The following is a 27,599-nucleotide window of genomic DNA, read 5'->3' as shown; positions in this document are numbered from 1 at the left end:
TGGACATTACATTCAGAAGGATATGAGGAAAAAACTACAGTTCCCAGCATTTCTAAGATGTTATTATAGGCTATCAGGGGACATTACAAGGAGTGAGAATTAGGAAACAACTACAACTCCTAGTATTTGACTAAAGGGGAAACATTAACCTCTCACACACACAGAACGCGAGCTCCGTCCACATTGTGACATCACACCGGTCTCTAAAGGTCCTTCAACACGTCTCTAAACTGCTAAGCTCTGTCTCAATGGGTAAATAGAGGGAAACTAATTTGCCTGAAGTAGAATGAGCAAGTTGAAAAGGTTGGAAGGCAGATGGTAGTTCTCAAGGGAGTGGGAGAGAAAGTCACTGTGGGAACCAAGGGCAGGAACCATAGCAGTGAAAGCAGTTCTTCTGTTGGCATTTCAGTGTGGCTGGTTAAGCCCGACACCACTCCTGTTCAGTGTGTGTGTGTGTGTGACATCAGGCATGTTCACCTAGCTGTTCTCTAGCCAAAGATGGATAAGAGTGTGGAAAAGAAAAAGTGGTTTGTCTGCAAGATCTCTCTACCTATGACAGCATTTTGGGGAACACTTTGTAGACATACTGTAGCTGTGTGTACACTTTGGGTTAAATGCATTTGTGTTATTTATGTTTTTTCAGGGTTTGGTTCACCTACTGTGCATGTGCTGGTTTCCAAAAACATTTGCTAGAAGCTAACCACAGGAATTTAAACTGCCAAACAGGAAATTTCTGCAGTGGTAAAAACTTTCCTTAACATGCAATTGTGAGATGATAGTAAAGAACTAAAATATTACGAACATCAGATATATGTTAATACCCTTGTATTTATTAATATATTATAATCTTATAAAATACTGTGGACTGCAGGGATACTGACAATTGCTAGTCCATTACAAATCCAATATACACAACATACGATGGTCATGCAAATGACTGGACAAAACACTGAGACACGTACGGTATGATATCTGCCTTTGATTACAACTCAGTCTATACTGAATGGGCAGATGATGGAATGCAATGAATAAAAGTGCTCCAGAATAGCAGTCTACATTTGGTAAATAACAGACGGAGGTAAGGATAGCATAAAGTTTCTGTGCGTACATCTTGACCATAATTCTGAGAACACGTTTCCAAACTTCTGTTTCCTCTTTCATATTCTATCCAGGTCATCTGGATTCATGATCTGCTTAAAATATCTTAGTAGTGAAGACCCTGTTTGTTGATAGGAATCAAGCTGACACATCTGTTAGCCATGAAATTTGTCCTTTTTATAGAAGTCTCTCAAGTCGGCGATGGAGGCATCTCTCCAATCTCTGGTGAAGGGTGCGCTGGCCAGTTAGTTCTTTGAAATCTGTTCTCCTCAGCTTCTGGATCACGACATGTACACTCATCCTTTTCGCACTCAGCCCCAAAAGGAATGACTTGACCCTGCAACATGAAACAATAGGTCTAAGTAAGTCTAAATATAGTATAATGCTGAACAATCCTCTCTATCTCCTCCCTGTTCTCATCTCTATGATTAGTGCAGGTAAAAAACAGGAAGCTGAATCATCACTATGCACCATTGACTCCTCCACTTTCCTCCTATCATGGATCTTAGAATTATCCACCATAAACTGTAGGAATACTTACATTAACCTTCACCGTTTTAGACCATCAAGGTTCCATACATTAAGCCTATTCACTGCCCTAGACCACCTAATATACTGGAATTAACCTCCTCACTGCCCAAGACCAACAGGTATACTTATAATAACCACTTCACTGACCTAGTAGAGATGTTGACATTACCCATTTCCCTGTCCTGGAACACCACTGATTCTGACATCATCCCATTTACTGTCCTAGACCACCAGAAACATTAGCATTAACTCGTTTACTGCTCTAGACTAGCACTGCAACAGAGATGAATCAGATGACACTCTTTAGCCTCGCCCTACCCCGCCTCCTGACCATGACGGGCAGGTTTATTTTCTGTTGAGCATCATTTGCATTGGTTTGCTTAGGAGGATCAGTGCTCAGGTCTTTAACTGCCCCACTCATCTTCACCTTCCTTTTGTCTATGATGTGGTCAGACACCCTGTAAAAATTACAACTGAACTAGAGATGAGTGAACCGGCAAATATGTGATTAGGGTTCCATTCGATTGAATCAGTCAACTGGTTTGATTCAGGTCCAAATCCATTCAACCCAGAATCAAAAGTGATCCAATTGGCCTAATCATTTGTGCATGAAACTTTGAGCTATCCTAGGACCCATTATTTTCTCTCTTGGTAATTCTCTGTTTTTATCTTTTTATTACTTTCTCGAATTTGATTTGTTTTTAGAATTTTTTCGCTCATCTCATTACAACCATTCACTAACTTTTTGTATAGCAGTTATAGTAAGGCAATTTACTGGTAAGCCATCTTGTGCAGGTATAGGCTGAAAGTCCTAGATCCCTTTGAAAGAACAATATTACCTAGCAAGTCTCTACAGCCATTGATGCACTTTAGTACCCAAAAAGCCCAAGAACCAGGGTTTTTGTGGACAACTTTACTAAAATCAGAGACAGCCAATATTTTTTACAGACAAATTGTAAAACAATTATAAATGATAAAGACTATAAGTAATACATATCTATAGCTCAATATACTGATAAGAACTCATTACCAGCATTTACTCTGAGCTGTAAAATTATAATAATTACCACCAAAATAATCTAGTCAAGTACCACCAGCCTCAAAAAAATCTATTTTTTTCACAGACACAGGAAAAATACTGCCATTTTTACAGACTGTCTAGAAATTTCTGGCAAGAACCACGGGCTAAGAGGCTGGGACTCACATGTGGCTCATGAGCCACCAATTCGGAAACATTGTATGAGCCTCATCATGAAACACAGCTCCATCTAGCATGATGGTTGCATTATTGTAAAATGAAGCTGATATAGCGTAGAACAGCTGAACAAAGTGCAGGATTCAGGTGTTTTATTGCACAAAATAACCTGCTGATGATTTACTTGTCCACTGAATTCTTAGTATTATATTAGCATTATTAAGGGTGTGTGGATGACTTACATAATTTGCAGAAAACCATCCCAACCCCAAAAAACGGTGGCTTCACTCTATACACTGTTGACTATAAAACTGTGGCTGATATCAGGAACACAAGAGGCAGCCACCTCCATTCTTCACACCTCTAACGGGGAAAAAAATGATTTCCATTTCACACCGGATGAATGGCGATGGCGCCAGAATGATGCAATTGTGTGCATACAGAAAGGGTACATTGTGGAATGGGATATGACCTGCTAGTGGAATTGTTTCCTTACCTTGTTTGAGGACAAAGTGGAGGCACAGCAGTCCCCTCCGTCATACTGACAATACGCTCGGTTATTAATTGTGTCACACCAGTCATCTGCTTGAAAGGGCTACACAGAAACACAGAGTCAGTCCTCACAATACACCAAGGAAATCAATAGAAAGTACGTAACCTTTACAGCCTTGACTCTAAGGGTAGAGCGAGAACAATATTTTTTTTTCCTATTGCTGGAAGAAAATTGTTCAGATGAAATGCATTGTCTGTTAGATACATTGCTGATGTGTAGGTGGATAAACGGGAGATATTGTGAGAGCTTCAGCATCTGTTATGTCGCCTTCTGTAACAGAAGAAGATGCTGAACTGAACACAGCCATTTACATAGTGTACAAACAATAGGCAAATCCAAATTGCTTGTCAAAGGGAAGGTAAAATGCTGGATGCGGTGAGACCCAATGCTCTGCGTGCTGCAATCTGTTTTTATAGAGATAAGGGGAGACTTTGCAGCGGAAAACATTGGTTTAAACAAGAGGCGGACAATAGATTGTATTCCAGAGACCTCACAGAGGTCTTTGGTCCAAAAATGAGACAATACCAGAGAAACCTCAAATTGTAACGGCTTTTGTCAACATATAGGAGATGATATTCCGTAAACCATGTTGCATAGTTTGTAGATAAGTACAGGTGAAACTCCAAAAATTAGAATATCGTGCAAAAGTCCATTTATTTCAGTAATGCAAATGAAAAGGAATTGCAGTAATGCAGCTTAAAATTTGTATTTTGTGAAAAGGTTCAATAGTCTAGGCTCAAAGTGTCAGACTCTAGTCGGCTAATTAATCCATACCCCCTGAGCAAAGGGTAACTCAAATTAGTGACTTTGGGGTTTCATAAGCTGTAAGCCATAATCATCCAAATTATAACAAATAAAGGCCTGAAATATCTTGCTTTGCGTGTAATGGGTCTCATATGTTAGTTTTACCTTTTAAGTTGCATTACTGAAATAAATGAACTTTGCACGATATTCTAACTTTTCGAGTTTCACCTGTATGTAAATAGAGTTTTTCTGGCACATGTCAGTTGTAAAGTGCATCTGTCAGCAGGATCAACCCAATTAAACCAACCATAATCCCTCATAGGGCGGGTGCTGCTGATTAAAAGCATCATACCTTTCTTCCCTTGATCCATTGATGCGCTTAGGAAATTTAATATTTTTTTTTACACTATTCTAACTAGATATAAGTGCACCAAGGGGTGGGCCGTAGCCACTGGTTGCACCTTAGCTCCTCCACTCAGCTTCACTGGACACTCTCTTCTCCACTTGGATACCTGGCCCTGTCTGTTAAGCGGAGGGGAACGCAGAGAGGAAGAAATAAGCAATGGCTAAGGCTCATCACTTGGTTTAACTATCCCTAATTTGCATATTTTAAAATAATTTATTTATAAAAGGCAGCTATGGATCAGGAGAAGAAAGATATATTTTTCATAAGAAGGGTCAGCCCAACCAGGCATTATGGCTGGTTTAATAGGGTTGATGCTGGAAGATGCCCTTTAAGCAAAAGAGGACAAATTATAGGGAGTTACAAAAGGGGGTATTAAGGATGAAACATACATGGCCCAACTGTCTGCACTACTAAGTAAAAGAAATCTGGTCGGCAAGCATGCTGGGTAGAAACAGGCCTAATATTGGTATTTCTTTTTCCCTAATTAAAGGGCCATTTCAGCCTAAAATATTTATCATCTATCCACTGGATGGGTAATACAGTAAATGCTTTCTCCATGGCGGTCGACCACTGGGCACCACACCAATCACCTGTATGACTATGTTTACCAATCCCACTGAGCCACAAGACTAGGCACTTTCAATCAGTCCCATAGGCTTTAAATAGAGCACAGGGCACATGCATGATCGTCAGTCTGTTCAAACTCCTCCAGGCTGTTGTCTTGTGGCTAGGACACTAGGATCGCCTGTTCTAATGAAATTGGGTTCCAGAGTTGGACTCCTTGCCGACCTGGCATCTATCACTTATCCAGTAGAGGGGCAATGCATGCCTTAGGCTGGAATACCCCTTTAAGGAAACTCTTGCATGAGGCAATGATACAGATCTGTCTCTCCTTACTTACTTTTCCTCTTGGCTGGACATGTCTTGATATATATATATATTCAGTATATTATGAGATGACCATCTTTTCAAACCAGCATGACTTTGTGATATTGTGTCATCAGAGCTCTATCCTATATTTGTCCATGTGCGGACACCTAGTGGTTGTGTTGTGCATTGCAACCTGTCCAGGATATGCTAGCACTGTGATGGCTAACCTCTGGCACTCCAGCTGTGGTAAAACTACAATTCCCAAGATGCACACTTGCTTGGCTGTTCTGAGAACTCCAAAGAAATGAATGGAGCATGCTGGGAGTCGTAGTTTCACCACAGCTGGAGTGCCGGAGGTTAGCCATCACTGTGCTAGCACATCTCTATATTGTAATGAATGTGTTTCAAGAAAAATTTGAGTCCTTGACCAAATTTTAGCAAAAGTAAGGGTGGACACATCTACAGTAGGTTCTTACTCATCCATGCAGATTTGCTAAAATTGTATCCCTTTAAAGTGCACCTCCCCTTTTTAGAGTACATTGATTAATATGGTCTCTAACGGCATTAAACGGCTTGTTTTATTTTTTTCTAGAAACAGTGCCACTCTTGTCAATAATATGTCTGATATTGCAGCTCAGCTCCATTCAACTAAGGCTAGTTTCACACTAGCGTTCCTCGGTCCGCTCGTGAGCTCCGTTTGAAGGGGCTCACGAGCGGACCCGAACACCTCCGTCCAGCCCTGATGCAGTCTGAATGGAGCGGATCCGCTCAGACTGCATCAGTCTGGCGGCGTTCAGCCTCCGCTCCGCTCGCCTCCGCACGGACAGGCGGACAGCTGAACGCTGCTTGCAGCGTTCAGCTGTCCGCCTGGCCGTGCGGAGGCTTGCGGATCCGTCCAGACTTACAATGTAAGTCAATGGGAACGGATCCGCTTGAAGAGGTCACCATATGGCTCAATCTTCAAGCGGATCCGTCCCCCATTGACTTTACATTGAAAGTCTGAACGGATCCGATCAGGCATCTTTCGCACTTAGAAAATTTTCTAAGTTATTAATGCAGACGGATCCGTACTGAACGGAGCCTCCGTCTGCATTAATATGATCGGATCCGTTCAGAACGGATCCGATCAAGCGCTAGTGTGAAAGTAGCCTAAAAAAGGCAGAGCTGCAAAACCTGACATAGCATGAGTGGCATTGTTTCTTTGAAAAAACCTCAAGTGCAACCTTTCAGCGCCTAAAACTGAGAGTAACAAAGGGCAAGGAAGCCATTAGTGCCTACCAGAAAACTATACACCTCCTCAATAATCTGCCCATGGGATTGGAGTTATAGGATACTGACACACAGCCTATAGCCAGTTGACTGCATAGCCAAAGTACTTGAAAAGTGCACATATACTATAATAAAATAATATAATGGCAATAAAAACTTCATAAACTAGTAACATGGCCGTGTAGTTTGGATATGTACAGCAGATACAGTAAATATCTATAAATTTATAATACTGAAAAATCGTATTCTGCACAGAACAGAGTCCGATATTAAAGGTTTTCAACTAGAAGGGACAGATCGGAATAGAAACAACATTAATGAAGTTAATACATCAGATTTGTATGCAGCTCACACAAGATCATTTGCAATGGAAAAAGTTGATTGCGCTCGAGGCAACACATGGAAAAAATATGGTTGTACCAGCTAGAACACCAGTGATTTCCAAACAAAAAATCTTTTAGCACCCGTTCTACAATTAAACGTGTTTATTGAAATTAGTGGGGTACTAAAGGAGAATTATAGCTAACTCGCCGACATAAAATATTCTGGGAGAATGTGAGAAGTTTCAGTAGTTTGAAAAGCATTCAAGTCTTCGTAGAGTATACAAATGATGGCCTCTAAGTATACTAAACGTAACTATAGACCCACCTTAAAAGGGGTTTCCCACTTTAAACACATGGAATTTTTATGGGATAATCCATAAGTGTCTGCTAAGTGTCATGTACTAACCCAGCCTCGTTCCCACGACAAGTTCCGGACACGCCGTTACCACGCCTCCAGTGTTACTCTCTCTGTAGCAACCAGCCCTGCTGATGGTGGAGCTGGTCAGCCTATCATGGACGCTGGACCAATCAGGATCGGCACTGGCGTCATTTGCTTCCTGAAGGCGGCAACCGCTGACCACAGTTGCCTGTGATTTAGTCCTCTTGCCTCACACGGTTAGTTTGTGTTTCATGTGGATTCCTGACATACTGCCTGTTAGTGACTTCCAAATGTATAGTCAACTGCATAAATGGCTCTTACAAAGTCACATGGCCTTTTGCAAAAATAAACTATGACTGATCTTACCTTCCTGACCTTAGCTCTTGTTATTCCACTCCCAACTATAGGCTATACAAATTCATGACAGTTCCTAATATGGATAGCATTACATGGGTTTTTCCCACCTTAGAACATGGGATATGCCATAGATGCCTGATCCGTTGGACCCCCACCTTTCAGAGGAACGATGGTCCCATGCATTCTGCAAGCTGAGGGATCTGGTGGTGGCAACATATAGGCTTTCTCCATTAAAGTCTATGAGAGCTATGGAAGCAGTTGAACAAGTCATTCACTGGTTTTGAGGGAGAATAAGCTGCCAAGCAGAGCATTAGAGACCTCCAGTGGCGTACCTACCAGGGAAGCAGGGGAAGCAGCTGCTTCGGGGCCCGGGCTGACAAGGGGCCCGGAGCAGTAGTAAACAGACTGGCCACACCCCCCTCTACACTCACTTCACTGCTGCTTTAGAATGTCCTCGGAGCAGAGCAGGGAGCTAAGCCCCGCCCATCAGCACGGACCATTAATAGAGGAGCCTGGCTGCTTAATAGTGCAGCCAGGGCTCAGTACAGTGCGCTACAGGGAGATCCTGTCTCCCCTCCCTCTCCTAACTATTAGTACAGCCCAGCTTCTGCTACAGAGACTGCTGTGTAGTCGGCAGTAACAGGAGGGAGAGGGGAGACTGAATAGTGACAGGAAGTGCTGCAGAAAGAAGATGCTGTGCCTGTCCCTCTCAGGAGCCCATACATTCCAGGCTTATCCCTGCCAACCCTAGCTGTCCTGCATCTCATGTAGCCCCCCCAGCTGCATTCATCTGCTGTCCTTTCAGAAGCCCCCCCCCCCAGTCCTGTCCTGTGGGCCCCCTACTTATATGATGCCCTGCCCTCTAGGCCCCCTATCCATCTGATGCCACACTCCTCTGGGCGCCCATGTGCAGCTTGGGGACACCAGTATGAGGCCAGAATGGGGACTGGAAGATCACGGAGCGGCGGGGAGCAGGCGAGTATGTTTTTTTCCACAACTGTACAATGCACCGCTAGTTCACATCACATTTTTGTCCCACATTTAAAGGGGTTGTCCGGGTTCAGAGCTGAACCCGGACATACCCTTATTTTCACCCAGACAGCCCCCCTGAGGCTAGCATCGGAGCATCTTATGCTCCGATGCGCTCCTTTGCCTTGCGCTAAATCGCGCAGGGCACAGGCTCTTTTGTTTTCAATAACACACTGCCAGGCGGAAATTTCCGCCCGGCAGTGTGTTCAGTGACGTCACCGGCTCTGAGGGGCGGGCTTTAGCTCTGCCCTAGCCGTTTTACTGGCTAGGGCAGAGCCAAGTCCCGCCCATCAGTGCCGGTGACGTCACCGGGGTTCCTGGCAGCCCCATGGAGAGCCCCGGCACGTCACCAGAGCTCCAAAAAAATGCCTTTGCCCTGTGCAATTTAGCGCAGGGCAAAGGAGAGCATCGGAGCATGAACTACTCCAATGCTCATGTCAGGAGGGCTGCCGGGGTGAAAATGGAGGGATGTCCGGGTTCAGCTCTGAACCCAGACAACCCCCTTTAAGGCTGGGTTCACATCACGTTTTTCCCATCCGTTTAACGTATACAAAAAAACGTATTCAGATGCCTCATACTGATGCCATGACAGTGACATCCGTTCACCATAGAGTTTCATTGTAAAAAATAAATAAAAAATAATCAATTTTTTTTTTACCGGATTGTGCAGGATACAAGAACGTGGAGTACTGCATTTTTGTATCGTGTACATCATAGTCCAGTAAAAACACATGTATGTTAAAGAATCAAATGCCACTGTATGACGCCTGCCCGCCCATTTAAAAATTTGCTGTGGGGCCCAGTCATTTCTAGCTACTCGACTGGTTACCAGGGGCTCAGACCATGGGGACAGACTACATTCGATGTCAGCCCTGCAGCAATACATAGAATGGGCGCCTATGCTACAGCAGGGGTCATACTGTTCTGTACATACAGTGTAGTGTGATGTCATGTTCACCCCTCCGGGTATATTACCCAGGAAAGCACAATTCTGCAAAAAAGGACATGTTCTATCTTTTGGTGGAACGGAAGTGCGGAATGGAAGCCCTGCGTAGTGCTTACAAAGTATTCCGTTCCGTGATTCCGTTTCGCACCCTTCCGCATCTCTGGATTTGCGGACCCATTGAAGTGAATGGGTCCGCATCCGTGATGCGGAATGCACACGGAAGGGTGCCCATTTATTGCTGATCCGCATATGCTGTCCGCAATACGGGAATGGCTGGCCCCTTTCACACAAACGATACGGGTTTGCTCCAGATGCGTTCAGGGTGCATTCAGTGAAACTCGCACCATTTTTCAAGCAAGTTCAGTCAGTTTTGTCTACGATTGCGTTCAGTTTTTTTCTGCGCGGGTGCAATGCGTTTTGATGCATTTTTCATGCACGTGATAAAAAACTAAAAGTTTGCAAACAATATCTCCTAGCAACCTGGTGGTGAGCGTGGTGACGTCGGCGCAGGTCCTGCTGAATGAACATAGAAGATTTCTATATTCATTCAGCAGGATCTGCTCTGACGTCACCACGCTCACCACGTTGTGAGCGCGGTGACGTCACCAAAGGTACTTTTCCTGCCAGGTCCTGAAAGAAGATGAGCCGGACTGCGTGATCAAGTGGATGAGGTGAATAATTAATTATATTATTATTTTTTAACCCCTCAAGCCACATGTTACTTAGCATTCTGTATTAAGAATGCTATTATTTTCCCTTATAACCATGTTATAAGGGAAAATAATAAAGTTCGGGCCCCTATCATCTCCTAGCAAACATCCGCGAAAATCGCATTGCATCCGCAATGCTTGCGGATACAATGCAATTTTCAAGCAGCCCCATTCACCTCTGTGGGGCCTGCGCTACGTGAAAAACGCAGAATATAGAGCATGCTGCGATTTTTACGCAACGCACAAGTCATGCGTGAAAATCACTGATCATGTACACAGCCCCATTGAAGTGAATGGGTCCGGATTCAGTGCGGGTGCAATGCGTTCACATGACGCATTGCACCTGCGCGGAAAACTCGCCCGTGTGAAAGGGGCCTAAGACTTTGACATGGCCCCCACAACAGTATGATAGAAAGAATGACACTACATGACAGATAGGGTGTGTGTGTATGTATATAATAGGAAAAGGATGGCATGGCAGTCTAGTCTGGTCTAGATTGTGACTAGCCAAAGGCGCAGGGTTTACACCGGGGGGGGGGGGGGCCCAGTCACCTCTAGTTACGCCCCTGGGGACCTCATATGCAGGGCTACATGGTCCAAATTAGCTGAATGACTGGACCCCATTATTATATGCAAGTGAAACACATTTAATAGGTTCCTAGCAGCCTATACTATTCTAATGGTTGGTCAGTAAAAACATGATTTAATTCAGTCCCAAAACCTAGCAGGCTGATAGTGACACTGGTAACACTGGCAATCTCCGTCAACAGCCTTGATCCTAGCACTGACTTGTTGACCATCTCCCTGCGTGTATGCACTTTATATAAATGAATTTGCTACTTGCATTGCTGGTTGTCTGATTAGTCACCATCAATAACAATATTACCTAGACAGGCATCTGCAACTTATGTCCCACTTGACAACCTCAGCCCAGCATGATGGCTACCTGACATTTAGCAGAGAGCGAAGCCAGACATAAAGTTCCATAATTATGATTTGAAGTATTTTAACATGTCCCTTACTCTTGCGTAAAATTCAATATAAAACATTATATATGGCACAAGTCAAAATCAAATGATCCCCCAATCTAAATCTCACATAATATTCTCTATTTCCCGGGAATTTATATTCTCTGAAAATGTTGCAAGATTTTATGTTCAAAAAAGATGGTTGTGTTTAATTTCCTTTTTCAAAGATCATTCGATCTCTTTGCAAAAGTAAATCACTCTCCACGGAGCCGATTCACCAGGCACTAATGAGAGATATCACACCCTGATTTGGAAATAAATTGCCACTGAAGTCATTGACACTTAGTAAATCCCAGAACATGTGCTTATAAACCCGTCAGTTCAGCTGACATATGGCTCCGTACTTTCAAAGCTGTATTACTGCCAGAAAGTCTCATCTTTGTCGGCACAGAGGATTTTTGGAGTTCAGCAGCTTCAAGAGCACAAAAACAAAAGACTCTTCGATGATCTCATTTTGTCTGAATTAAGAAAACATAAATCCTACATGAAAAATATTATAAAGAAATTTAATGCAAATGAAGCAGACTGAGCATGTGTCGGCTTAGAGGGGATTGTTCGAGGGAAAACTGCTGATGATTTTTTGGGGAAAAAAAGTAATTTTCTCTTCTACGGCAGTAAACTGTCTTTAGTAGAGAGGATTATTATTGGCTGAGATTACTATAATACTACATTGCATCCGTATGTGAGTGTCTTATAAAGGAAGACATTTTCTTGTAGACCCAGCAATTTTTAATTGTGGTATTTCCTATAGTTACTTGCTAAAAAGGGATGTCCTACGGCTTTAACATTAGTGTCATTAACTTGATTAAACTATGTAGCAGAAATAATGAGCCAATTAGAATTTTTAACTGCTTTAATTATTTAATAAAATGTTACAACCACACACTTCCATTCTGCATTGTATAATAACAGCAGGGTGTACAGTCATGGCCAAAGTTTGCTTCAGTGTTTTTAAAACATTTTGTCAGGTGTTTCTATGGTATACCGAAGCATAATTAGGGTGGGTTCACATCTGTGTTCTGGATTCCGTTACGGCTTTCCGTTATAAAATGGTTAAAATAACAGAATCCATAAGACGGAAGGATGGATCCGTTATGCTGCCCATAGACTTCTAATATGACGGAATGCAAAACGGACGCCTTTAAAAGGCATTGCGTTTTGTTTTCCGTCCTAATAGAAGTCTATGGGGAAGCATAACGGATCCATCTGGTTTCCGTTATGCAGAACGGAGAAAATAATCTCGTCGACAGGACTTTGTTTTCCGTCTTGCATAACAGGACCCAGACGGATCCGTTAGGATTCCCCACAGACTTATATTAAGACGGATCAAAACGGAATGCCTCTAAAGGCTTTCGTTTTGACTTCCATCTGATGGATTCCGTTATTTTCCGTTATAACCATTTTATAACGGAAAGCCATAACGGAATCCAGATTAGTATTTAATGTGTTTTTTTTTTACTTTTTTGGACAAATGCAGCAAGTCAGGGACAGACTGGGAACTAAAGTGGCCCTGGGAAAAACATAAAAGTGGTCCTATTTTGTAAGTAGGTCCAAACTGTTAGAATGCATGTCAACATAATAAGGCAGGGCCAACAAAATAAGCAGGGCCAGTAATACCATATTGCAGAGCAATTTACTGCCTTAGCTGAACCGAAAACACAGTGCAGCACAAAATACTGCGAAAGCCTTTTGTGGCATGTATAAGTGGAAAAAAATAAGGGCCTATTTGCCGTTCAAAAGTCCTTTTTGGCGTGTATTAGTGGCACAAAAATATATATTATTTGCCGTTCAGCGGTGCAGTTATATGTTCTAAAGCCCTTTTTGGCGTGTATTAGTGGCACACAAAAAAAGTATTTGCCGTTGTGTGGTGAAGTGAGAAAATTACAGCCTTTTTGGCGTGTATTAGTGGCAAAAATATATATATTTGCCATTCAGCGGTGCAGTTACATGTTCTAAAGCACTTTTTGGCGTGTATTAGTGGCAAAAAAAAAAATATTATTTGCTGTTCAGCAGTGCAGTTATATGTTCTAAAGGCTTTTGTGGCGTGTATAAGTGGTAAAAAGAAAGGGCTTATTTGCTATTCAGTGGTGCAGTTATATGTTCTAAAGCCCTTTATGGCATGTATTAGTGGCAAAAAAATATATATTATTTGCTGTTCGGCGGTGCAGTTATACAGTTAGGTCCATATATATTTGGACAGAGACAACATTTTTTCAAATTTTGTTCTGTACATTACCCACAATGGATCTCGAACAAAACAATTCAGATGCAGTTGAAGTTCAGACTTTCAGCTTTAATTCAGTGGGTTGAACAAAATGATTGCATAAAAATGTGAGGAACTTAAGCATTTTTTCAACTCAATCCCTTCATTTAAGGGGCCCAAAAGTAATTGGACAAATCAAATAATTGTAAATAAAATGTTAATTTCTAATACTTGGTTGAAAACCCTTTGTTGGCAATGACTGCCTAAATTCTTGAACTCATGGACTCAGATGCTGTGTTTCCTCCTTTTGAATGCTCTGCCAGGCCTTTACTGCAGAGCTTTCCAGTTGCTGTTTGTTTGTGGGCCTTTCTGTCTGAAGTTTAGTCTTTAACAAGTAAAATGCTCTATTGGGTTCAGATCAGGTAACTGACTTGGCCATTCAAGATTATTCCACTTTTTTGCTTTAATAAACTTCTGGGTTGCTTTGGCTGTATGTTTTGGGTCATTGTCCATTTGTATTATGAAATGCCGACTAATCAGTTTGGCTGCATTTGGCTGGATTTGAGCACACAGTATGTCTTTGAAAACCCCAGAATTCATCCGACTGCTTTTATCTTGTGTCAAATCATTAAAAGACACTAGGGACCCGATGCCACTGGCAGCATACATGCCCATTGCCCAAGCCATCACACTGTCTCCGCCATGTTTTACAGATGATGTGGTATGCATGGATCATGTGCTTCGCCATACTTTTTTATTTCTATCATTCTGGTAGAGCTTGATCTTGGTTTCATCTGTCCAAATAATTTTTTTCCAGAAGTGTGCTGTTTTTTTAAGATTTTTCTTAGCAAAGTCCAATCTAGCCTTCTTATTCTTGTGGCTTATGAGAGGCTTGGACCGTGCAGTGAACCCTCTGTATTTACTTTCATGCAGTCTTCTCTTCATGGTAGATTTGGATATTGATACACCTATATCCTGGAGAGTATAGTTCACTTGGTTGGCTGTTGTAAAGGGGTTTCTCTTCACCATGGTAATTATTCTGCGATCATCCACCACTGTTGTCTTCCTTGGGCGCCGTGGTCTTTTTGCATTGTTGAGGTCACCAGTGCTTTCTTTCTCAGGATGTACCAAACTGTAGATTTTGCCACTCCTAATAGTGTAGCAATTTCTCGGATAGGTTTTTTCTGTTTTCGCAGTTGAAGGATGGCTTATTTCACCTGCATGGAGAGCTCCTTTGACCACGTGTTTACTTCTCAGAAAAATCTTCAAAATGTAAGCACCACACCTCAAATCAACTCCAGGCCTTTTATGTGCTTAATTTAGAATTAAATAATGAAGGAATTGCCCGCACCTGCCCATGAAACAGTCTTTGAATCAAATCTCCAATTACTTTTGGTCCCTTTAAAAACAGGGTGCCACATGTAGAGGAGGTGAAACTCCTAAACCCTTCATCCAATTTTAATGTGGATACCCTCAAATAAAAGCTAAAAGTCTGGACTTTATGCCAATGTCCGTTATATAACTAACTTGAATATGTTTTTGCTTCACATGAGGCAAGTACCAAGTGGCTGCTGATTAAGTAGACTTCTGGTGCTGAGTGTGATTTCTTACAAATGATTGCAGGTGGCTTAGGGTGGTTTGAAGCAGAGATCCTTGAAATGTAAGTACTTGCATTTTAGTACTGCTATTTAAACCCCGTTTTTTTCTCTGCTTGGTTAAGGAGAGTGGCTTGTGCTTCCACGGGCTATAAATTAAACCACTGAACTCTCCCAGAGTTTTCTCTACAGGAGGCTTGCTGTACCAAGTGGCTGCTGATTAACTGGAGTTTAAAGAACCAGAGTTTGGTTTGAATTTCCTTGTGTGTTGTTGGCTTGATTCTAGCTAGTCCTCCAACTATAGCAGACAGGGTCTAATTCTAATTCTTATTCATATTTACTGTTTTCCTTCTTTACTGCTCATCCCTATTCAAACATGTGCTCCATGGACTTTGCCCTGTGCAATGTATGCGTACCTTGAAGAGCCTTTCAAGGGTTTACACATTTGCACTAGATGCAATCATGTTGAATATTTGGAAGCCCAGATCTTGGATCTAAATAAGACCTGGAGAGAGGCTTAGACCTCACTGTGCAGGAACTGACTGTGGTCAGTGAAATGGAGGTGGAAGAAGGAGGAAAAGATCAGGACTATCAGATCAACAGTTGGGTTAATGTAGGAAGAAGGGGTAGAGGGAAAAGTGCTAGGGAGGCTAGGCCTGAGCTGGCACGCCCTAGTAAACATGCCTGTTTGGCTGATATTAGGGATGAAAGCCCAGGGCCAGCAACACTGCAGCAGGGCGTTTCTCCTAGAAACCAGGAGGATGACCGCTGCAGGAAGGATGGGAAAAGGAGTGCAGCAAAGGTCAGTCAGATGCTAGTGGTAGGGGACTCTATTATTAGGCGGACAGACAGTGCCACCCATCGCAGAGACCGTGAATGCCGAACAGTGTGTTGTCTGCCGGGTGCTCTGGATAGGCATATTGCAGATCGGATTGACAGATTGCTGGGTGGGGCTGGGGAAAGCAAATTCAGTAGGAGATGGAAGGTCCTTAAAAACGATTTTAGGGAACTAGGTGAGAAGCTCAAGTCCAGGACCTCCAAGGTAGTGTTTTCAGAAATAATACTAGTGCCACGAGCGTCACTAGAGAGACAACGGGATCTTAGGGAGTTAAATAAGTGGCTCAGAAGCTGGTGCAGGAAGGAAGGGTTTGGGTTCATGGAGAACTGGGCCGACTTCTCGGTCGGTTACAGTCTCTACGGTTGGGATGCGCTGCACCTTAATGCAGCGCATCCCAATTTCCCTGGTTCTTTTCTGGCTCTTTGTTTATATGCAATAAAAACAATCTCTGCCCCCCCCCCCCCCCCCCGCTCTGCTAAGGGAGTGAATACAAGTGCTGCCCTGAGTGACATGTCTGCCTGCTGGGATACTCTGCAGCATGTTGTATGTGTAGGACTACAAGTCCCAGCTGTATAATGACACTGCTAAGGGAGTGAATACAAGAGCTGCCCTGAGTGCTGGGAGACTCTGCAGCATGTTGTATGTGTAGGACTACATGTCCCAGCTGTATAATGACACTGCTAATACACACAGGATCTTCCCCTTACCTTCTTGTGTAATGCTCTCTCTAGTAGATCAGCTCCAGTGCCCAGAATTGTCCCTGCCTGCAGAGCTTTGCAGCTGAAGGGGTTAAAGGGGTTGTCCGAGTTATGAAAAAAAATAATATAGCACTGAAAATCTGATATATAACTGAGCTAAGCAAGTTTTATGCAAAAAAAATATATATTTTTCCTAATTTCCCTGGTTCTTTTCTGGCTCTTTGTTTACATGCAATAAAAACAATCTCTAGTAACACTTGGAGAGTCACTTATAGAGAAGGATTTTGGTGTCTTTGTAGATGGTAGATTCAATTATAGTATACAATGTCAATCAGCTGCTTCTAAGGCCACTAGGATATTGTCATGCATTAAACGAGGCATGGACTCGCGGGGCAGGGATGTAATATTACTACTTTACAAAGCGTTGGGGCGGCCTCATCTGGAATATGCAGTTCAGTTCTGGGCACCAGTCCATAGGAAGGACACACTACAGCTGGAAAAAGTACAGAGGAGAGCGACTAAACTGATAAGGGGAATAGAGGGTCTTAGTTATGAAGAAAGATTAAAAGAATTTAATTTATTTAGTCTTGAGAAGAGATGTCCAAGGGGGGACATGATTAACCTATACGAATATATAAATTGGCCATGCAAAAAATACAGTGAAAAGCTGTTCCATGTAAAATGCGCTCAAAAAACAAGGGGCCACTGCGTCCGATTGGAGAGGAAAATGTTCAGTCCTCACATACCGTAATTGAACAACCTGTAGTTAAGAGCTCTGGTTAAAGGAGCTCTAGTAGAATAAACTATAGTTCGGAGCACTGTCTACATCTCGTATGAACGGTCCGAACTATAGTTTATTCAACTAGAGCAACTTTAACCAGAGCTCTTAACTACAGTTCGTTCAATTATAAAGGACGGTATGTGAGGACAACAAGCCAAAGTTTCAAATAGTGCTATACGCATATATATCTACAAAAAAGTTGGTGCACTACACAATGATCGTGATCCATGTGGAATTGATATAAACGTAACAGAGACTGCACAATATATGAGCACGATATATGCTCCACATAGTAGGAGCCTTTCTTTGTGCAGGAATTAAGAATCCGAAGGTCTATAGAGGTTTCTTTGAACCAAGGATAGGAGGCTCTATAGAGGGCCCTATGCTCCATTGTTTTAATGTTTTATGGATTTATATTGATTTGATGTTTAATTGATTTATGTCTGTATGATCCTATGTTTTGTCATATGCCATTTACAGTACAAGTAAAGAGTGAAATTTTTCAATACCTGCTCGTTTGTATTGATATCCATACGCCTCTAGTTATTGAGTGCCCCTCGTTCCATTTCTACTCTTCATATACAGATTTCTTCGGTATTGGGTCAGGGGGGGGGATACCGAGAGGTGTGCACCAGTCCATATTCTAAGACAGTAGGAGAAGCTGCTAACTATTTCTAATTGTCATTTTTTGATCTAACAGTATGACAAAGAAGTGCAAGGCACTGCACAGGGGAATGGCAGAGGCCTAAATGTTTCTGGCGCAGGCACAGGTCGCAGCAGAGTAAGGGGGCGTGGCAGCAGGAGTAGCATCGAGAGGCCTGTGCTCCCGGTGTCATCTAGCGGTCATGTCTTGACTAGTGATGAGCGGCAGGGGCAATAATTATTTTCTTGATTGCGAAAATCAGTAATGTGATATTCGCATAAAGTGCGCGCAATACAGGCGTGGGTCACTTTTGCAACATTTTCCATGCTGCTAGAAGTTTCCTCAGACTGGAGAAAATGGTTGGCACGGCAGAACATAAAAAATGGCTTTATATGCAGTTAGAGTGCTCCAATATATTCACGATTGCGCTAATCGCCACTAATGATGCAAATATTTTGGCGCAATATGTGAAACTTCACATTTTAGCAGGTCTGCATGTATGTATGGACAGCAGAACCTTTCACACTACCTAACACACTGCACTGCAACAGCTACACTATATCAGGATATAACCTACACCGCCTATCTCCCACTATCTGTATCATATATATATATATATATATATAAGGTATCTAACTATCTATCTAATGTAGTGTGGAAAGCACAGAGCACAGCAATAACACTGCTCTCTCCATGGGTTGAGATAAAAAAAAAAAAATCTAGAATATTCGAAATTACGAATATATTTCACTATATTCTAAATATTCGCTAATTCTCGAAGTGCCGATATTCGCGATGAATTTTCACTATTCGAATATTTGTGCCCAACACTAGTCTTGACCAGCAACCCAGCAGTTCTTGAATGGTTGACTCGGTCATCCACTTTATCCCAAGTGACATCAGACACCCCCAGCCAAGAGTCGTTGGGTTCGTCAGACACAACCCTTAGTTGGCATGGCCCGGGAGCAGGCCCTGTGTCCTCACCTGTCCTTAACCTGCCTCTGTCCTTATCTGTTCCCTCAGCCACAGAAGTATTATATGCTGTGGGCTCAGCTCCACTATACAGTGAGGAAGAGCAACTAGTGGACAGTCAGCAGCTACTGCCCAGCCAAGATATGGAGGAGACATCCGCTGCTTCCTCCGGTAGGCGGTCAAGTAGTGATGAGGAGAGTGGCGTGGGATCTGGTTTTGTGAGCGGTCAGGTTCCTGACCCAGAGACTGTTGAGGAGGACATCAGTGACGTGCAGACAGTACTCGATGATGATGATGTAGCTTATCGCACTTGGGAGCCGGGTGAATTAGGGGCTTCATCATCATCGGGAGAAGAGGGTAGCAGCTTGCCCCTGAGGCAGCGGCAGAGCCAGCAAGTCGCTAGCGTTGCCGACAGTAAGCAGAGCGGCAGCAGTGGGAGGTCGAGAGCCAAACGTGCTTGAGGTAGACCACCCACTTCGCAGGAGCCTACCTGCCCGGAAAGTAGTGGTGCAGGGGTTGACGGAAGCAGTGGCGGTAGCAGTCAGTCAGTGCGGAGTGCTGGGGCTAAAATCACCTACTCGGCGGTGTGGCCATTTTTTGTTAAGCCACCGAAGGAGGTGAACGTGACCATTTGTAGAATCTGTGGGCAGAAGATAAAGCGTGGCCAGGGTGCCAATGTTGGAACCACGGCCCTATGTCAACATACTCAGCGTCACCATAAAGTGGCCTGGGAAAACCGTGGCTCCAATCTGGTGGTCCAGCCTACCACAGCAACCAGTGGCACGCACCAGATTTCAGGCAGTCAAGGTTCCATCTCCTCAGCCAAAGGGAGCTGTCTGTCCTTCCCATCATCTGCTGGTCTTGATGCTCCTGCTCCTCCTCCTACTTCTCGTCAGTCATTCCGTCAGCAATCGATCACCAAAGCGATTGCCAAGAGACAACAGTATGCGTGATGGTGCTGCAGACCCTCCTTTTCCAAATTGTGGACTCTGCTCCTTTCAGAGAACTGATGGCTTCTGCCAAACCAAGGTGGAGAGTCCCAAGCCATCATTTCGTTGCCAAAAAGACAGTACCAGCCCTGCACATGTATCTAGAACAGAAGGTGGGCAAGTCCTTGAGCCTGTCTGAGTCTGCCAAAGTGCACGGCAGCGCCGACGTGTGGAGCTTTTACTACGTTCAGGGACAATGTATCATTTTATGTAAGATGTTCTTGTGGTGTATGCGGTCCGCACCTGCATCCTCCATTGTACGCATTATTTGCTGGGGATTGACGTCGTCTGCGGACCGCATGCGGAGGAATTGCTCCCCCGGTTATAGACACGCTACAGTGTATGGGTTTGGGGCATTTTCACCCGTTTGGGCCACTTTTTGCAGTGAGTTTTTGTCCTTATGTGTATGGAATGTGCCACTTTATTTTGTCGGTAACATTCTTTTTCACCTGGTAGCTTCTGTGTCACATTGTCTGTTGTGGGTGCGGCTCACAGCTTTATTTTACCTCACAATGCATTTGTGATACCACTATGGAGGCATGTGAGAGCCAGGCTGTGAGTTAATTGTATTGTTCACACCCTGTTCACACACCACGGGCAGTTTAGTGGTAGGACTCCATGGGTGCTAAGACACCGTGACGTGGTGCATGGGGGGCTCCGATATGTTCCTGACTGGAAGATATTGGCAAAGTTCTCAGCTTTTAACATCGGCCTAAAGATCTAGCTAGTAGTCAGTTGCGTATCATTTTGGTGCATTTTTTGCAGTGAATTGTGTATGTATAGTTTTTCATCTGCACAATGTATCAATTTGTGTAAGATGTTCTTGTGGTGCATCCTCCATTGTACGCATTATTTGCTGGGGATTGCCGTCGTCTAAGGACCGCATGCGGAGGAATTGCTCCCCCGGTTATAGACACGCTACAGTCAGGGCCGGAGCTACCATAAGGCAGACCAAGCGGCTGCCTTAGGGCGCACCCTGGGGGAGGGTGGAAAAATGTGACATTGAGGGGGAGAAATGTGACATGGAGGGCTGATGTGACAAGGGGGTGATTTGACATAGAGGGGGAGAAATGTGACATGGGGGCCTGATGGCTTACATGGGGGCTGATGGCTTACATGGGGGCATGATGGCTTACATGGGGGCATGATGGATGGTGGCATGATGTCTGACATGGGGGGGCTAATGGCTGACATAGGGGTCTGATTAACATTGGGGGTCTGATTGGGGCTGTGAATTGAGGTCTGATTAACATTGGCGGTCTGATTGGGGATCTGATCTGAGGTCTGATTAACATTGGGGGTCTGATTGCTGCTCTGACCTGAGGTGCAATTGAAAATATTTTTTTTCTTATTATCCTCCTCTAAAACCTAGGTGTGTCTTAGAGGGCGAAAAATACGGTCCTCAAACCAGCGATTGTCTGAAACAGAGAGAAGATACTAGGACTACACAGAGGAGAAGCCAGCTGCTGCAGACGGGACCAGGGCCAGGTGAGCTGTGAGGGGAGGGGGGGGGCGCAAAAATGTAGCTTCGCTTGTGTTGGCAAAAATCCTTGCACCAGCCCTGGCTACAGTGTATGGGTTTGGAACATTTTCACCCATTTGGGCCACTTTTTTCAGTGAGTTTTTGCCCTCGCTACCAGTCCAAAATGGGGGCCTTTTTTTACACCCGCTGAGAGGGAGGACAAACTGAACTAATATAGAGACATCCTATGTAGTCAGTTGGCCTGCGCCATCGTCCATCCTCTCACAGGTCTGACCGGGGGGGCCCTCTGGGCTCACTTTCCTCTGCCATGGCTGCTGTGGCAGGAAGGGGGGGTAGGAGCAGTTCCAGCTCCATCAGCAGCAACTTGAGTCGCTAATGAGCAGCTTTCTTCACCTGCCTAGTGAAACTACTCACCAGCAGCAGCAACAGCTAGACCTGGAGCAGTACCTGAAACAGCAGGTGGTGGCATACCTGTATTTGGACAGCACCCTGCCACCCCACATTGAAGACCCCTTGACTACTGGGCAGCCAAACTAGATTTGTGGCCGCAACTGGCAGAGTTTGCCCTGGAAAAGCTGTCCTGCCCGGCCAGTAGTGTGGCATCACAATGGGTGTTAAGTGCAGCGGGGGGCCATAGTTACCCCAAGAAGAAATCGCCTGTTCATCCAAAATGTGGAGAGATTGACCTTTGTCAAGATGAATCAGGCGTAGATCAGCCAGGATTTCCACCCACCAATGCCTGATGCATCAGATTAGATCATCCATGGCGCCACACCAACACTTTGACAAAAGAGACCGGTTTCTTCTGGCTACCTGCCTCAGCTACTATTCTGATGCTGCCACCTGCCTGATGCCATACATTTGTTGCCAAGTGCCACTTCTTTCACCCACCATCTTCAGCTGATACTGGTATTGCCACCCACCTCCCCACTCTGTCAACAGGTCACTCTGTGGTCTCCTGACGCTGCTGCCACCTCACTACTCAGGTCTCCTGATGCTGCTGCTGCCACCTCCACACTGTCATTAGCTGCTGACTGTCCTCTAGTAGCTCGTCCTCGTTGTATAGTGGAGCTGAGCCCACAGCATATAATACTTCTCTGGCTGAGTGAACAGAAAAGAACAGAGGCAGGTTGAGGACAGGTGAGGGCACAGGGCCTTCTCCCGGGCCATGCCAACTAAGGGTTGTGTCTGACAAAACCTACCAACTCTTAGCTGGGGTTGTCTGATGTCACTTGGGACGAAGTGGATGACCGAGTCAACCATTCAAGAACTGCTGGGTTGCTGGTCAAGACATGACCTGCTGACATCTCTCCCTGCACTAAGTACACTGGAAAATGGCTAAATCCAAGATGGCTGAGGCTATTTATGGGGCTGTGACATCACAGGGCTGGCTGGTTGCTGAATGGCTGCATGCATGGCATTGTAGGTGATCCCTCGTTCCATGTCCTAACATGTGCAGCAGACATTTTGAGAAAAAATGCGATTCGTTACCACGAAGAGTAAGGAAATTCAGATTCGGTGCGAATAGAATTTTTCCTGAAATTCGGATCGAATTCCACTTCATCAATTTCAATTCACTTATCTCTACTCAGCATCTTTTACTCCAAATTTACCCACTGACCACTGCTAAGCTGCAAACTGTCCACATATTGTACGAGAAGACTGCACTCTAAATACCCTTCACCTAGTTACACTGTAGATGTTTGCTGCTGAGTCCATCATTGTATTTGCTCACATTTAGCATTGCTACACTGCATTCATTTAAAGGGAGTCTTTTATCAGGAAATTCATTGATAAGCCAGGAACTAAACCGCATAGAGCTAGCTCTGCTGAATTTAATGATACCTTTCACTTACCGATCAGTTGTTTCATTCTGTAGAAAAAGTCATTTTAATCGATATGCAAATGAGCAGTTAAGGGCATTGAGGGTGGGCCCAAGCCTCTCTGTGGACCTTTGCTCCTCCTGCTTCCTCTGCCAGCCCCTCCCTCTCCTTCATTGACAGGGTAAGCTCCCTGCATACACAGTCATCTGGCATGGCCCTTTCAATCAGGAAGCAGAGGGCAGGACTTGCATAAAAAGGAGCAGGAGAAGCAAGGGTGCACAGACTGGTTTGAAACCACGCTTAGTGCAATTAAAGGGATATTCCTATTCCAGACAATGGGGGCAAATCGCTAGGATATGCCCCCATTGTCTGATAGAGGTGGGACCCGTACCTATATTGAGAACGAAGCCCTGAAAGTTGTAGAGGGAACACTGTGCATGCACAGCAGCCCTTCATCCATTTCTATGGGGCCGCCGAAAATATCCAATCGCTGGCTCGGCTATTTCCGACGCCCCCATAGAAATTAATGAGAGCTATGGCCGTGCAAGTGCGGTGCTTTCCCATTTACTACTATGGGGAGAGCGCTTGGTGATGGCTGGACCCTCGGGGTCTTCCAGCCACCACCTTTCCCGCTCAGTTCTCGATATAGGTGCGGGTCCCAGAGATGGGACCCACACCTATGAGACAATGGGGACATATCATAGCGATATGCCCCCCTTGTCTCAGATGAGAATACCCCTTTAACTGCTCCGTTGCGCATGGGTTAAAGGTACGTTTTCTCCAAATGAAACTAGGGATCTCTAAGTGAAAGGGATCATTACATTAAGCCGAGCCAGCCCTACAAGATATTGTGCCTGGTTTATCAGTGAATTTTCTGGTGACAGATTCCCTTTAACATAATTTATAACCACTGTAATGTCTATAGTTATAACATTTGGTCTTCATGGTGAAAGTTGAATGACAGGAAAAATGTCTGAACTGACCAAATATTGTCACTGAACCTGGAAGTGGAGGCTCTGTCAGCTTCATCTGCAGTTGCCTTCACTATCAGGTCCCGTGAGGTCACTGGCACATGTGCACACTAATCATCTTTGGTGCCCGGCAAGCAGCAGAAGATATGGTGCACACATGCCATGCTAGGTAACCAGTACACAGGTACGAGAGATCAACACTAGACTTGTGTCTAGCACTGTCAATCTAAGGAGAGGGTGTGTTTATAAGGATGGAGCACTAGACGCGTTCCTGGAGTGGTGCTTAAACCACATAAGCCTGCCTCCTGGTGCTCCAGTAGCTCATTTGCATAAACATAAAAGTGTTAATTTCTCCTGGCACTGACAATCAAAAGATTTACTCACCTTCATCAACCCTACCAGGCTATATGTCTGGTTGTATAGGGTTGATCCCGGTGACAGAGACACTTTAGAGGGCTAGCAGGCACCAAATAAAATAATGCTTATCAAAAAGTGGTCATGTCTGCCTATTTAAGGGCTCATTCAGACGACCGTAAGTGTTTTGTGGTCCGCAAATTGTTAATCCTCAAAACAGGCATACCGGCTGTGTTCGTTCCGCATTTTGCGGACCGCACATGGCGGACCCTGTGATAGAAATGCCTATTCTTGTCCGATTGCGCACAAGAATAGAACATGCTTTATCTTTTTTGTGGGCCGCGGAACTATGGATGCGGATAGCACATGGTGTGCTGTATGCTTTTTTTTGCGGCTTCATTAAAATGAATGGGTCTGTACCTGTCTGAATGAGCCCTATATCTGACCACTGCCGACAATCATTATTTGTGATATTTTACTTTTAATTGACTTTGATTTCTGATCTATGATTTGTATGGCTGACCAGTGACTGTGGACCTGTACTCAACTCTGTCCTGCCCACAGATTTGAATACCCATGCTTCTGCATCTTATACCTCTCATCTGTATACCATCTGCAACAGTGGCGTAACTAGAGTTCTATGGGCCCCAGAGCAAACTTTGAATTCCCCCCCCCCCCACTATAGGTTTGAATGCGTTGTAGTGCAATATTAAATAGAAGAGGTAGGTGTTTTTTGCCCATCTCTGTATATAATTTATGATTTTGCCCCTCTCTGTATATATTTCATGATTTTGCCCCTCTCTGTATATATTTCATTTTTTTTGCCCCTCTCTGTATATATTTTATGGTTTTGCCCCTCTCTGTATATATTTCATGATTATACCGCTCTCTATATATTTTTCATGATTTTGCCCCTCTCTGTATATATTTCATGATGATGAAGGATTTGCTGCCAGTGGGCCTGCCCTCATATGGCCGGCGCGGGTTCCTCTTTCTGAATTCAAGTATGGCATGCCACTGTGCCACACTGCCGCCACTGCCAGGTGCCCCCACCTCCCCACGTATGAAGCCGGTGTGTGTGCATACATAAATAAATAAAAATACTTACCTACTCCACTCCGGCCGTCTGTCCGTACAATCTTGTCATACTCTCTGCGGCTCCATGTGATCCCGCAAGACCTGTGACCTCAGCGCCGGGTCTCGTGCTGTCACAGCTGGTGGCGCAGCACCGGAGAGGCTATGGGTAGGTGGGTATGGCTTATTTAATGTGCGCACTGTGCAGGTAGGCATAAAAATAAATTGCAGAGAGAGGCCCCAAGCCCGACTGGCTATTAAAAGCAGTTGCGGGGATGCGGGCCCCCCCATCCCGCCAGGACTCTGCGACCGCGATCGTTACGCCCCTGACCTGCAAACTATCAGTGGTTGGCAAGATCAAAGCATTCTTTATTTAAAATCCTTTCCACAATGAGCCATGGTTTGAAGTGAAAAAACATGAAATCCCTTACTTGAACTCCCAGTTTTTATTGCCCCCAATTTAGGGTTCCCTCTCTTTTCTGCAAGTTAGAGCAGGGGCGGATTGGCCATAGACCTTACAGGAAAATTTGCCGTTGGGCCGATACCCAGGGGACCACCTGAGCCCTATTCACAGCCGGACAGTGGAAGTTTTTGATGATGCATTTTGTGCTGCTGCTGGTAGTATTTTGTGATGGACTGTGGTATTTGGCTCTGCTGGGGCGGTATAATGTGCCACAATATGGTATTGGACCATCAATTGGATCCAACTCCAAAACGGGGCCACTTTTAATATTTTTTCCAGGGCCACTTTAAGTTCCCAGTCCGCCCCTAAGTGAGAGTGCTACAGATATCACAAAGTCCACCAAGAACTCTACCTATCATTGTAATTATAGCTTAAGTATTGATGAACTGATCTATGTTCTGCATTTTAAGGTGAAATTTGTATTGGTAAAAAAACAAAACTTCAAAAGATAAATTTATATATTTCATCATGTAAAATTAAGAATGCATTGGCATTTATGCAATGGTGGTACTGTACAACAATGGAAGTCTTACCTCACATGATGGAATACAGTGCAAAGTATAAGGATCTGGGTACCACTGAAGAATTCCTGTGCACATGATATCCTGAGAATAAAAGTTACAAATAGTTATACTGTATATTGATGCTTGGGCTAAAAAAAAAAGGGGGGAGGGAACCATTGGTAGAGTATGAAACCATAGGGTAATCCCACACTTGGCAGATTAGAGGCTCACCTTATGTGGTTGTGCTAGCATAAGAACAACTCTACAGAGCGCATATAAGGGTGATGGTCTCAACCTCCAGACAAACAACTACTTTCCAAGAGGAGTAAATAGTTCATCTATACAAAATGGTACCGCTTCTTGGCATGAGAAGACCACTCATGGATTTCACAAGTTAACAGAGAATGATCCTTTATTGTAGCAAGCTTAAAACAACATGTTTCGGGGAACATAGTGCCCTCCGTCATGTTCAAAAATAGCAACCAGTTTACACTGTTACCAACTCTCCTTGTATCTAAAAGGCAGGCTTTCCTTGTACAGCCCAGCAGGGGTACCAGCTTAGTGTAGGATGACGGGTTTTTAGATATATAAGGACAGTTTGTGACCCTGACGAAATGCACTGTGTTCAACAAACGCTCAATGGTAAGTTGGCTACAATAAAGGATCATTCTCTGTTCATTTGTAGAATCCAAGAGTGTTCATGCACCAAGAAGCTGTACCATATTCTATATGTGGACCAAATGGTTATAGCTATTTTTGTTTAGAACCAGA

General features: G+C 44.1%; 1 protein-coding gene across 1 annotated transcript in view; it reads right to left on the bottom strand.

Annotated features, from left to right (window-relative positions):
* Positions 1-830: 830 nt before the first annotated feature.
* Positions 831-27,599, bottom strand: part of PAPPA2 (pappalysin 2) — a 209,485-nt gene continuing 182,716 nt past the window's right edge. Inside the window, exons 21-23 of the mRNA XM_044301283.1 lie at positions 26,859-26,930; positions 3,321-3,419; positions 831-1,435 (exon numbers count right to left, since the gene is read on the bottom strand). Coding sequence (XP_044157218.1) covers positions 1,289-1,435; positions 3,321-3,419; positions 26,859-26,930 — 318 coding nt within the window. The 3' untranslated portion in view covers positions 831-1,288. The remainder of the gene's footprint in view (positions 1,436-3,320; positions 3,420-26,858; positions 26,931-27,599) is intronic.

The sequence above is a fragment of the Bufo gargarizans genome, chromosome 7, assembly GCF_014858855.1.
Source record: "Bufo gargarizans isolate SCDJY-AF-19 chromosome 7, ASM1485885v1, whole genome shotgun sequence".
Taxonomy (NCBI): domain Eukaryota; kingdom Metazoa; phylum Chordata; class Amphibia; order Anura; family Bufonidae; genus Bufo; species Bufo gargarizans.
Note: the sequence above shows the minus strand (reverse complement) of the source record. Positions and strands in the feature narration are given on the sequence as shown.